Genomic DNA, 11668 nt, shown 5'->3' with positions numbered 1-11668 from the left:
AGATGGAAGCCACAGCATTGTTTGATATATTTACCTCATATCGGATATTTATGCCTTTCACTTACCAGGTAGCGTATGGATTTATGCCACAACGATTATGGCCAATGGCCAAAGTTGCCACACAGCCAACTTTACCAAAAGCCCTCAAATTAGCCGAAAGCTTAAGGAGCGCTCTGGTTATACGTGTGTCATTTAAATTATTTCATCTGCACCACAAAAATTTATGAATTTGAAAAACTTTATAATAACACCCAAGGGACCGCTTTTGGCCGCGTTGCCAGTGAAAATATATTGTTGGCCATTCGGCAAACAAACTGCTTTGCCTCCGCAAGCTATTCAAATGTTGACGTCTCATCGTTTTTGGGTTCTTCTAGAAATGTATCTGACTAAAGTAGAGTTTTGTAAGTTTTATGTTTATCTGACTAGGAAAGTTGGCATCTATACAGATGGCCATCAGACTTGGCAATACTTTTATTTAAGTCGGCTTGAACTTCTAACACTTGAGACGATTTAATTGGTTGTGCCATGGTTGCCGTCTCTTCCCTCCATTTAACCCACAATTCCTTAACCTCCTAATACATCCTGGGGCCATCACATTCCATAGCCATACTTTTTCTGTTCGGTTTGCAGCGCATAGTTTTGCATGTGGGCTTACCACAAAATAGACTTTTCGATTTGAATTTTTTTTTTCTTCTCCCTGGAGTGCTAAGACACAGCGAGAAAATTTGGAACCTTGCTAAGCAATATTTTTAAGAGTTTAAGAAAATGGATTTAAGTATTAAGCTATTAAAAGTTTGTTCGTGAATCGGCTGTTAAGTTTACATAAGTTTTTTTAAAACGAATTTATTAAATGAAAATTATTAAATTAAATTTGCATTCCTGATAAATATTTTCATGGGATACATAAGTATAAGACCATTTGTTTGCTATAAAATAATATATTTTTGAAAATCCGTGTTTGTGCTATTGCCACATTCATTTCCTCTGCATAGCAGCAACAGTTCTGCCATAATAAAATTCGTGTTCTGACATTTCTCAGCAGGCTTGTCACACGTGTCGAAGCGTTGCAGAAATCTCGGCACCCGTCCGGTTCTATTTCCCCTTTTTTATGCCGAGCCCCCGTGGACAATTCAAATTGTTCATTTGCGCTCTCTATGCAAGCGGCATCCTCCTCGTTTTTTGTTCCTTGCTGTCAGAGGTTAAAGCCTAATGGTTTTTGCTTTGAAACTTTTGCAAATGCTTTGAAAAGCAATTAGTACTGACAAATGCGTGCCTTGACATTGCTTGAACTGAAGACATTGCCTGTCAATGCGTTCAAACGATTTGTCATGACTGAGAGGCGAAAGTTTAATAGCTGGACGAAGTAATGATTGATGGGCTTCAGAGGCAACCGACAAACAAGTAGTTTAAACGGATTAATTGAAAAGATAATTTATATTTTTCAATTAAAAGTTATAACGCCTTAGAAATCTAAATCTGATTATATTGGAGTAGAAGCACCAATTATTTTGCCACGCTGATCATCTTATCAGCTAAAGAAAGCTGGTAAACCTGGCTGAAATTTAATTTAATTTCGACATTTTTCCGCACTCAAGCTAAGTAAACCAATAAAGCGAAAGGCAGGCGAAAAGGAGCCGGTTGAGACAGAGGCGTAGGATCCAAGGATCCAAAGGTTCCGCTCCTCCTTGCTGCACTGCACCAAAGTTGAGTAAGCTGACTGATTAAATTTACACATCGAACCGCAACTGTTGCACTCTGGCATACGAAAAAGTAATAAAAAAGCAAGGAGCCGGAACAAATTTTATATCCCCTCCAGCAGCGGGGAACAAAGCTGAGGAAGTCGAAGTCTGGGCTTCTGTGCATTAAAGTAGGAAATCAATTGATGGTTGCCGACCAGATGGAAGCCGTTTTCCTTCGCCAATTGCTTGTAAGTGGGTGGTTGTAAAAGTTTTTATATCCAAACCGGAGTGCACACTGCGTATGAGCAATGCCAGCTGCTTCGGGCTTAAGGGCCCCCGATGCACCGAATTAAGAAAGATGGAAAAATGGTCAAACTTCATACCGTCCAAATCGAATATCTCCAGTGGCAATTTAGGATTTTTCTATGGCCTATCCAACGGAGGGATCGCTCACTTCAAATGTTAATCAGAACCGGACAGAGCCCTTCTCCATGCCGCCTTCTCCATCCCATGCCAATGTGTCAAGTGTAGCAATATTGATGTGCAATCTCGAGAGCTGCAACCGCACTGCTCAATTTGCATGCGCCTGGCCACTCGACTGCTGTGCAATTTGAAATGCATTTCCAATGCTCCAGTCGCCCTACCGAGTGGAAACTCCGGTTGGCCGTGGAATGGAGGCGCTTTTACAAGCCCTATGCATAAATTCAAATGTTTTCTCGGCCAATATATGGAAACGGACTCGGCCTGGACATTGTCTCTAAGATATATGAATCGGCAAACAAATGGTAAGCAATTTTTCACAGGATATGCCACACACTGTGTAAAGAGTTTATTAAAGAAATCCTAAATTGAATATAGCCAAGACCATTTTAGGAATTTATCGATGGAAAGAATTAGAAATTAAGGAAGTTCCTTAATATATAACATAAATTTAATTGTATAACTATAAACGGTGTAAAGCAAGGAAAATTTCTTAAAACGAGACTATAGAAAATATTAAAAAAGTGTTTCGTTAGAAAAATGTATACTTTTACATTAAAGCTCATTATCATTATCATAGAGTCAATGGGTTCTAAAATTTAACATTTTTGGATATGATAACGTTTACGATTTAATCTACCAAAATATCTTAAAAGTATCTTGCTACGAAAGTAGAAATCGGATTTTTAGCCATGCTCTTTTTGCCATTCCACATTTTAAAGTCCAAGCCAAGACTCTATTTCACCGACTGAATTTTCCAAGTGCATACTTGTTATGCCAAAAATTGGACTAAATTAATCGATTTTACTGCCACTTCAATTACTTTTAAAAGGATCTACAGTCCCAACGTGCCCCCTTCGGCTAAATCAGAGGGTACTGATGCAGCGGCAGCTTGTTCACAATGCAATCAGCAACAATAGCAATCCGAGTGCCGTATCCTAGCCACCGCGGAAACGGAAGCAATTTTCATTTGCGTTGAGTTTGGTTTTAGCCTGGTGTCGTCCTTGCGGTCGCTTAGGAAGCGATGCTCCGCCTCGGCGGAAAATGGAGGGGCGGAAAATGGGAAAGGGTGGGCTTGGGTGGGGACGGAAAAGCCAGCACATGCTCGGCGACATGTTACCAACATAATTTCAGATGCCACACAATGGGATAAGATAGATGGGGTGGCGCAGGGCCAAGAACGGAAAACCGCAAATGATGCAAGTGTGCAGTGCAGTAAATGTGAATTTTTATTAAATAAATTGCTCGCAAGAAGACCTTACCATTTTTGCGGATTCCATTTTTGGTTTCAAGAATGACACGTATCTCCCTCTTTGGTTTCATAAACAGTCACACTTTATTATGGATTACGGTTATTGCTGTGTAAAATAAATACAATTTTCCGACTTAAGGATACGTGAAAATGCCAAGTTCTGTTATAGATTCGAGGGGAGAACCGAAGATCGTTTGGGCTTCTAGTTGGGTTTCATTCAAATGATTGCCGACTTCTGCTGCTTTTGGGTTTGAACAATATACTTTGTCATGCCTTACACGCTAGTTCTATATAGGTTTTGTATGTGTCTTGGAAATCTATGCCACTAACTACGTGCTATATTAATGTTTACTTTTAAATTCTCAAACAGCGGCTGCTCAATTTTGAATCGCATTGGCCAAATATACAAGTTCGTCTTTTTTCGCTTACACATTTTACACCTTAGTTGTTATGGTTTGCTTGCCTTAATACTTATTTACAGAATACGCTCGGTTTTATCACATTTGAAATGTGTCGAAATGAATCGTGTGTGTCGTTATACTTTACCTAAATTTAGACCAATTTTATATACAGATGCGCATATAAAAAACATTAAAATTAAGTTACAAGTATCTTAGTGAAACACTGGTAAAGTTCGTTAATTGTGAAAATGGCAGTATGGAATAATGGCGTATTCCATCGGGGAAAGGCCAAATTTGATGATGATCGCCTGGAGTGATTAATGAACTTAATTGCGAACTCAAATCCTAATTACTGCATTTCAATGCGATCCCGCATGGCCATTAATTATACGCCCCGTCGTCCCGTTGCACACTGCAAGTCCAACTCTCCGGCGGCTTACGTCGGTGTCGTGCCAACTGTTTGCTGGGCAAACTTCGTAGCTGATGAGGACGCGGTGGCTCCCGATGGGCCCCTGGGTCAGTTAACGCTGACCAGCGGCTCCAGCGTGCTGCTCAGATGGACAAGCTGCTGCTGCACCTCCCGCAGGCTGGCCAAGCTGCCGTCCATCTCGTGGTGGTGCTGTTGCGGTGGTAGCGGTGGTGGCGGCAGGACCACGACCACAGCCTCGGCGGGAGTGGGTGTGGGCGTGGGCATGGGCGAGTGAGAGGGGGCTCCTGGCGGAATGACAGTCGCCGCCGCTGCCACAGCTGCCAGGGTTGTAGCCGAGCTCGGCGAGTGCGACACACTGTACATTAGGCTGCCCATATTGGGATGCGGATGCTGCTGCGGAGGCGGCGGTGGTGGTGGCATCAGCTCGTCAATGGTGCAGACGCGATCGTCCACGGGAAAGGTGAAGTTGATTTCTTTGCCCTTGTCCTTGGATATTCCGTGAACGGGCGTGCTGCCGTTGGCAGGACTCAGACTCAGGCTCTGTCCATTCGTCTTTGGACCATTTGGTGCCGACGGGGAGGTGGCCAGGGTCAGCGTGGTCGTCGTGGTGGGCGAGCTGCCATTACCCAGCGTTGTAATCGTGGTCGCCTCCAGATTTTTTTCCAGGCACTTGCTCTCGCCTGGGGAAGGAAAATAAAAAGAACAAAAGGAGAAACAAATGAGAGCCAGCTATGGAATGTCGGTTTCCACCCAGATGCACTTCAAAAATCGAAATTGGTACTTACATTGTTAATAATATTCTAATTTACTTAAGGTCTATAAAGTAAATATTTCGGGAATTCCATTAAATTATTATTTTTTAAAGTAAGCCTTAAGTTTGTAATATTATACTTTAGGAAACGAAGATTCTATTCACAATTTTGAAATAACTCTCGAGACCAGCTGTTTCAATAGTATTCACGTCTATATTTTTCCTTCATTTCAATAATATTTTTTTAGAGTGCCTGTGTGCAAACTGGGGCAGCGAAAGGCTTCGGCGGCGTCATAGTTTTGCACATTTTTCTGAATTCTAAGAACTCCGTGGGAAGTGTGGGTAGTGCTAGCAGTTTTTGCCTGCTGAAATTTTTCTGTTTTTTTGCCTCGTTTTCCCTGCCCGTTTATCGTGGGAATCGAATTTTTGTGTGCGGCCAAAAGTTTTCGTTGTGGCAGGGCGACAGGCTCTAAGGCCATTTTATTGTTTGTGCAGAAATGCTACAATTGCGTAAATTCAGAAGTTTGGCTTTGTTTTCTTTTTGCCGACCCCCTGGTCCCTTTACCCCTTTTTTCTTTCGGTAAGGTTTCCCTCGAGTACGTTCTGCTGAATGGTGGATGCCCCAAGGACAACTTCAGGTGAGCACAAACATTAGCGCCGGCGGAACTTGGTCAGTGTGAAATTTATTTATTCCCCAATTACGCTGGGAGTGGGGAGCTACGGGCTCGGCATAATGAAGCACGTTCTTGTAATTAATTAAGTGCGGCGACTTTTTTCTTTATTTTTAATTTGGTGAATCATGCGCGTGCCAGTATCCGGCACATCAATTTCCGGATGTCGTTTTTCCCATTTTTACTTCTGCGCCTGCACTTGGCAATTTTCCCGTAGTTCGGGGCTTAAGACGACTCATCCCCCGGACTGCAATTAAATTTAAATTCAGGTACTAATCTGTACTTACTGCCATTCAGGTGGTCCTCCCTCGTGTAGTAGCGAGCCCGATTTTTCGAAAAGCAGGCAACCAAGGACAGTATAATGACGGCAATTAGCACAAAGATGATGCCACCCAGAATGGCCAGAGTATTGAGACCGCCTGTCGGTTAATTAACAGAGACTTAAATGTTAACGTAACTGCGTTTGCATTTTGAATACTCTCTTTAATTTTATTAAATGTGAGATAAAACAAGAGAGAACGCTGTAGTCGGCTATCAGATACCTGCTACTCGCACTCCCTGCTGGGCAGATGGCGATATGCAAATCGACTGTTTCTGAGTGTGAACAAAAGCTCCACCTAGCGGTAAGTAGTTGAATTGATTTGAACTTTTTACAAATGGATATAAAACAATATAAATGCATTCGGCTAGAGATTCTGATCAAAAATAGTATGTGCATTTGGTAATAATTTACAAGTAACGGGTATAAATAATCATTATGAAAAGACTAACTCAATAATTTACATATTCACTTTCAGATGCTTTTACAAAGTGTTTCAGTCAAGTACTTGCTCCAAAATAATTTGATTCCATGAAATATGTATGCTGCATTATGTCCTTACCGTGCTCAAGAAAGTTATATGATGTGCTGGCGGCATTTTGCTCCTCGTCGGTGATGAAAGTCAAGCACGTGTGCAGCCCGTTGATATCCAAATTATTTATTTCTGCACCTCGAAGACTCTTCGGCAGAAAGCAAATGGGATAGGTATCCCATTTCCACTGCAGCTGCAAGGACGGAAAACGAAAGTGAATCAACTCATGGTCGTGTTGTAAGGCGTCATCAATCAGCAACGACTTCGAAAACTAATTGAAATTGAATTTTCCCGGCCGATGGCGTTTATTTTGTTTGCAACTGCATTTCCACTTACTTGTCGCACGACATTTATCAATTTCCCCATGTGACACTCGTCGCATATCAAAGGATTGTTGTCGAGTCGCACGTTGCGTATGCCTTGGATCCTGAGGGCCGTGTCCTCGCTGATGCCGTGTAATTGATTCCGAGATAAGTCCAAAAACTGTTGGCGAACAGGGGCCGGGAAAATGGCCAGAAAAGTTCAATTAAAAGTGCATTTCAAGTGGACGGACAGAAGGGAATGGTTGGTAAACAAAAGTTTAATTTTTATTGGAAAACTCTTCTGTTTAAATGACAATTAGCTTAGGAACACGTATGGAAACACTCAGATATATAAGTTCTGAACTTAGTTTAATTATGAATAGCAATTACAATGCATTAAATAAAATATATATACTTAAATAAATTTCTTCGGAATTAAGAACTATAGTATTCGGAGCATAAAAATTGACATCGTTAATGCCTTAATAAATCCGTGTTAACATGTAAATTAGTTCACCCAATGAGAGGAAATTATTTTTTCGTGTGTAAAAGATTCAGAGAATCAAGCAAAACAATTTGGTAATTTTTGGGCCAGCCACAATAACAGTACCCAAATGGCTTGAGTGAAGTGTATACACAATTAAATTCAATTAAAATGAAAGGCTTAATGGCTATAAAATGATTGTTGTTGCTCGGGCTGTTGATGCTCCTGCAGCTCTTGTTGTTGCCCAATACATTTGCCATAGAAAACGGCAACAATAACAGAAAATTCGATGGCAGGACTGTGGCAACAATGGATCCCTAGCACGGCACCGAAAACAATCCGCAAGAAGAGTGCAAGGACTCCAGTTGGCTGGATATAAATTGGGGTGTAAAAAAGGAGCTAGAGAAGTGGGGCTGACTGACATGGGGCACGTACAAAAACCAGGGTGACACACAGACGGATGGATCATGAATCCTACTGGCTGGAAAACGGAATAAAGCCACGGCTTTGGCCCGTTGTCAGAAATGTATAAACAGAAACGGCAAACGCTAACGAAAACTGCAAATATCTCTTCCACCACCCTCAATTCCAGTGATGGTACCTGGCTGCACAATCTCCCCTCAATGCTTTACAATGAAATATTCTACAAATTGGCCAGCAGGAATCAACAGTCCAGGATGCAGGACAATAGATCTCGGGGACAAATGTGTGCGGCATTCCAGGCTGAATTATTACCCAGGTCCTGCAACTCCTGTGAGTGACTTACCTCCAGTTCTCGACACGGATCGATGACCTCCAATGCCGTGTTGTTCAAGGAATTGCCGGAGATATTGAGATATCTCAGTTGCTTGAAGGGATGCAGTAGACCAACGGGCATTGTGCCCATATCCGCAATCGCCAGGTGGGTGAGCTGTGGAATGAGCTGGAAAAATAGTTTGGAACAGGGAAAAATAAAATAATAGATCAATGGCTTATGCATAGAATCTTACAGTATATGAAGTAAATATTTAAATCTGTAACAGTTTAATAGGCAAGCTCACCTCAAAGGATTCTCTCATCTCCCTAAGATCCATCAGCACATTGCCACTTATGTTGAGCGTCAGCAGGTTGCTCAAACTTCTAATGGACTGCGGCTCCAGACGAACCAGTTTGTTGTAGGACAAGTCCAGGAAGGTCAAGTTGGTCAGCTGCAGGAACGAGTCATTGGGCACTTTGGCCAACCGATTGTACGACAAATCTAAAGTGGTTCAAGCGAATGAGCCCAAGAAAAAGAAGGCAAGTAGAAAGCAATTTAGAGTTTTTAAAAGACCGTCGCGGAGGGAGTATAATGTCAATGACGCACCCAGATGATTAAGACTCTTCTGCATGCGAAAGAGTTGGTCCACCACCACGGACAATTGATTGCCATCCAGCAAAACTTTGGTCAGTCGCTTCACATCGCGGAATTCATCCTTGTCCAGAAACTTGAACTGCGCGAGAGGGAAAAATAATTGGAAAAACTCTTTTGCGAGGGTCGAATTAATGTGGCCAAGACAAACCTCGTTGCGTCCCAAATCCAATTCGCTTAAAAGCGGCAATAAATTGTACATCTGCGGATTGATTTTTTTCAGCTGGCAATTGCGACACTTGAGCACTTTGAGTTCCTGCGACAAAACAAATCATCAAGTTTCGCTGCCATAACAAAAGACTTCAACATTTGTATTTGTAGACAACTCACCGGCACATCGCGAAACACATCCGGCTGTAAATCCTGCAGCGGATTTCCGCTAAGGTCCAGATACTTGAGTCTACTCAGCATGAAGAAGTTGCGCTGCACGAGCTCCACAATGGAGTTGTCGGCCAAATTAAGGCGACGCAGATCCTTTTCGGGCAAGAGAAGCAATTTACCAAGTTTATTACGGCACGCACTGAATTAATAATGTTTTATGATCAGGCACTGCAGCTACGGCTAATAATTCATAAATCAGGCAAATATTACCGGGTCCCGGAAACTGCCAAAAAAAGTTGCAAACGCTGCACTGGCTTTTTCCGGCAGAGGGTGGTGTGGGAAAGCGGAAAAGTGGAAAACTGAGGCGGTAAAGGAAGTCACCAGGGCGCAGTGCGCAGTGCAAAACAAAATCGAAAGCACATTGAAGACAACGAAACTAACTTCTGTTCACTTGCACTTCCGCCGGCTGCCGGAAAAATTGGGAAAAGTGGACCAGGAGAACTCAAATTCAAGCACGTAGAACTTTCTTCTCTTTCGGTCCGAAAAGTAGGCAACAAATTTGCAGCAGCAACAAGGCTATTAAAAATGCCACACAATTTATTACACGAAGGCCAAATGCAATCAGCTTTGAGATTGAAACTGACAAACTATTGACTACGAGCTTTTCATGAAATTTACGACACATTCATAAAATCGGATATTACTACTGCTTCTTTCCTACGTGCACAAAAATTCCTCTCTGAACGAGCAATACCCTTGTACTCACTGGGTGTAATTAAACAACTATATGAATAACATAATGATATTCAATTTTAAATCCCGCACAGAAGTGACAGATGCAAACAAAAGGCTATCAATCAACAGTTCGTTGTGTACTCACCGTCAAATGGCGAAACGTTGAACTGGCCATGCGTAAAACTTTATTTTTCGATAAGTCCAATTCCAGTAGGTTGTCCTGACCTCGAAAGTTGTTCTCTGTGATATTGGTTATATTGTTCTTGGACAGATCTGCAACAGAAATGTATGGTGGCATGGATTTTATTGTCAGCTCTCTACCAAAAGAACTATATGATAAACTATGAATGAATAAATTCCCTTAACCCGACTTTCATTTAAACAGCTCAGTTCTCCGTTTGTTTTGACGCTGCTTAAATAAACCCAGAACACATTATACATACGCCCCATTGTCTAACAAAAATCCAGAGGCAACCACGCCCCTTAAACATTCGCTAAAATTAATTTAAATAGAAATAGGAAAAGGCAAAGCCAAGCCAAAAGAAATGCCAATTGTTCCGTGCTGATCTTTGCTGGCAGACCGGAAAAAATGCTTAACTGCAGTGCAACTCGGTTTTTGTAGCTTGTGAATCTCCTGACAAGCGAATGAAACACCAATGGCTGAGGGGGCCGAGCCGAAAAAATGAGATCCGAGCATGTAAATAATTGGGGGGCAGTACCATGGCTGTAAACCGCCAGCAGGGGGCGCTACGGTGCACATAAAGCACAAATAAACAAGTTTAAAGCCCCAACGATATCGGGGCATTGCTTTCGTTGGCTTTACACTTGCTTTCTGCCGACGCCGCCAGTCGAATCCTCTTTTATTTTTCGGGCGCTTTCTGCTGTTTGGCGCATCAATTTCAATTTTATTGACAAGACAACGGGCGTTTGGCAGGCCGAAAGCGAAGTTTCATTACTCTTTTATGTAGATTTCGTACAATCATTTCAAACTCGATTACTCTATACAAAGGAATTCTTAAACGTAAATCTGCGGATTAAGTATTTTTAAGAAAATTAACTTTAAATCAGTAAAAAAAAGGGAACAGAGTTAAATCTGTCCTTTTAACTTGGCATAATTTAGTGTTTTATAAACAACTCTTCAACCTTTTGAATTAAACATGAAAACTGATGATAAATTTGAGAGACCCAACTTAAAAATTGTTTAAAATCAGCGTTATCCTGCGCTGTCCTCTCACGGCCTGCTCATTTAACGTTTTGCGACGCGTCCGCTCCTTTATTTGCCTTTTCGTTTGCGTTTCGCATTTAACGAGGCTGCAGGACAACCGCATCGCTGTGATGCCAGCCGCTCCTTTTTCTTCCGATTGCTTCGTATTATTTGCATATCAGCGAGTGGGGTTTTAAGAGCGCGCAGCTGCTTAAATTGAAATCGTTGCCCCTTTTGAAATTATATGTTTAGGCTGAATTTAAGAGCCTCGGCGATCGTAAAGGCATTGATTACTCACCTAATATCCGCAGATATTTGAGGCCCCAAAACGACTCCGCGCCTATTGCCGGCAGATTGGAGTCGGTGATGCGGAGTATCTCCAGTTTCATGAACTGCCGCAATGCCGGACCGATTGTAATGGAATTCCGGGGTCCACGGATGATAATAACTTTAACATCGACGTCCAACTCATTTGGCGACAGCAGTGAATTCAGGCCTCCTGTAAAATAAACAATAAAACCACAACAGTTAAGAGTAGTTGAGGTCGAGTGGTAATGTCAAGGACACTTGAACTAATTTAATGCAGCCCACGGTAGTTAGGCGGACTTTGCAGTGAGATCTATGCTCGGCGTTTACGTTTAAGACTGAGAAGTATTTATATAAAATGAATTAAGTTTGCCCATAGATTTTCCCGTTAGGTCCTCTAACTATTTTCTGAAA

General features: G+C 42.0%; 1 protein-coding gene across 1 annotated transcript in view; it reads right to left on the bottom strand.

Annotated features, from left to right (window-relative positions):
* Window positions 1-3471: 3471 nt before the first annotated feature.
* The window catches only part of LOC6614520 (insulin-like growth factor-binding protein complex acid labile subunit), a 49225-nt gene continuing 41028 nt past the window's right edge, over window positions 3472-11668 (bottom strand). Inside the window, exons 5-15 of the mRNA XM_002038915.2 lie at window positions 11247-11447; window positions 9890-10017; window positions 9019-9162; window positions 8840-8944; window positions 8644-8770; window positions 8342-8538; window positions 8068-8223; window positions 6852-6998; window positions 6546-6708; window positions 5952-6083; window positions 3472-4922 (exon numbers count right to left, since the gene is read on the bottom strand). Of these exons, the coding sequence (XP_002038951.1) occupies window positions 4330-4922; window positions 5952-6083; window positions 6546-6708; window positions 6852-6998; window positions 8068-8223; window positions 8342-8538; window positions 8644-8770; window positions 8840-8944; window positions 9019-9162; window positions 9890-10017; window positions 11247-11447 (2093 nt within the window). The 3' untranslated portion in view covers window positions 3472-4329. The remainder of the gene's footprint in view (window positions 4923-5951; window positions 6084-6545; window positions 6709-6851; window positions 6999-8067; window positions 8224-8341; window positions 8539-8643; window positions 8771-8839; window positions 8945-9018; window positions 9163-9889; window positions 10018-11246; window positions 11448-11668) is intronic.

Source organism: Drosophila sechellia, chromosome 2L (genome assembly GCF_004382195.2).
Source record: "Drosophila sechellia strain sech25 chromosome 2L, ASM438219v1, whole genome shotgun sequence".
Classification (NCBI taxonomy): domain Eukaryota; kingdom Metazoa; phylum Arthropoda; class Insecta; order Diptera; family Drosophilidae; genus Drosophila; species Drosophila sechellia.
This window is presented reverse-complemented; position numbering and strand designations above follow the sequence as displayed.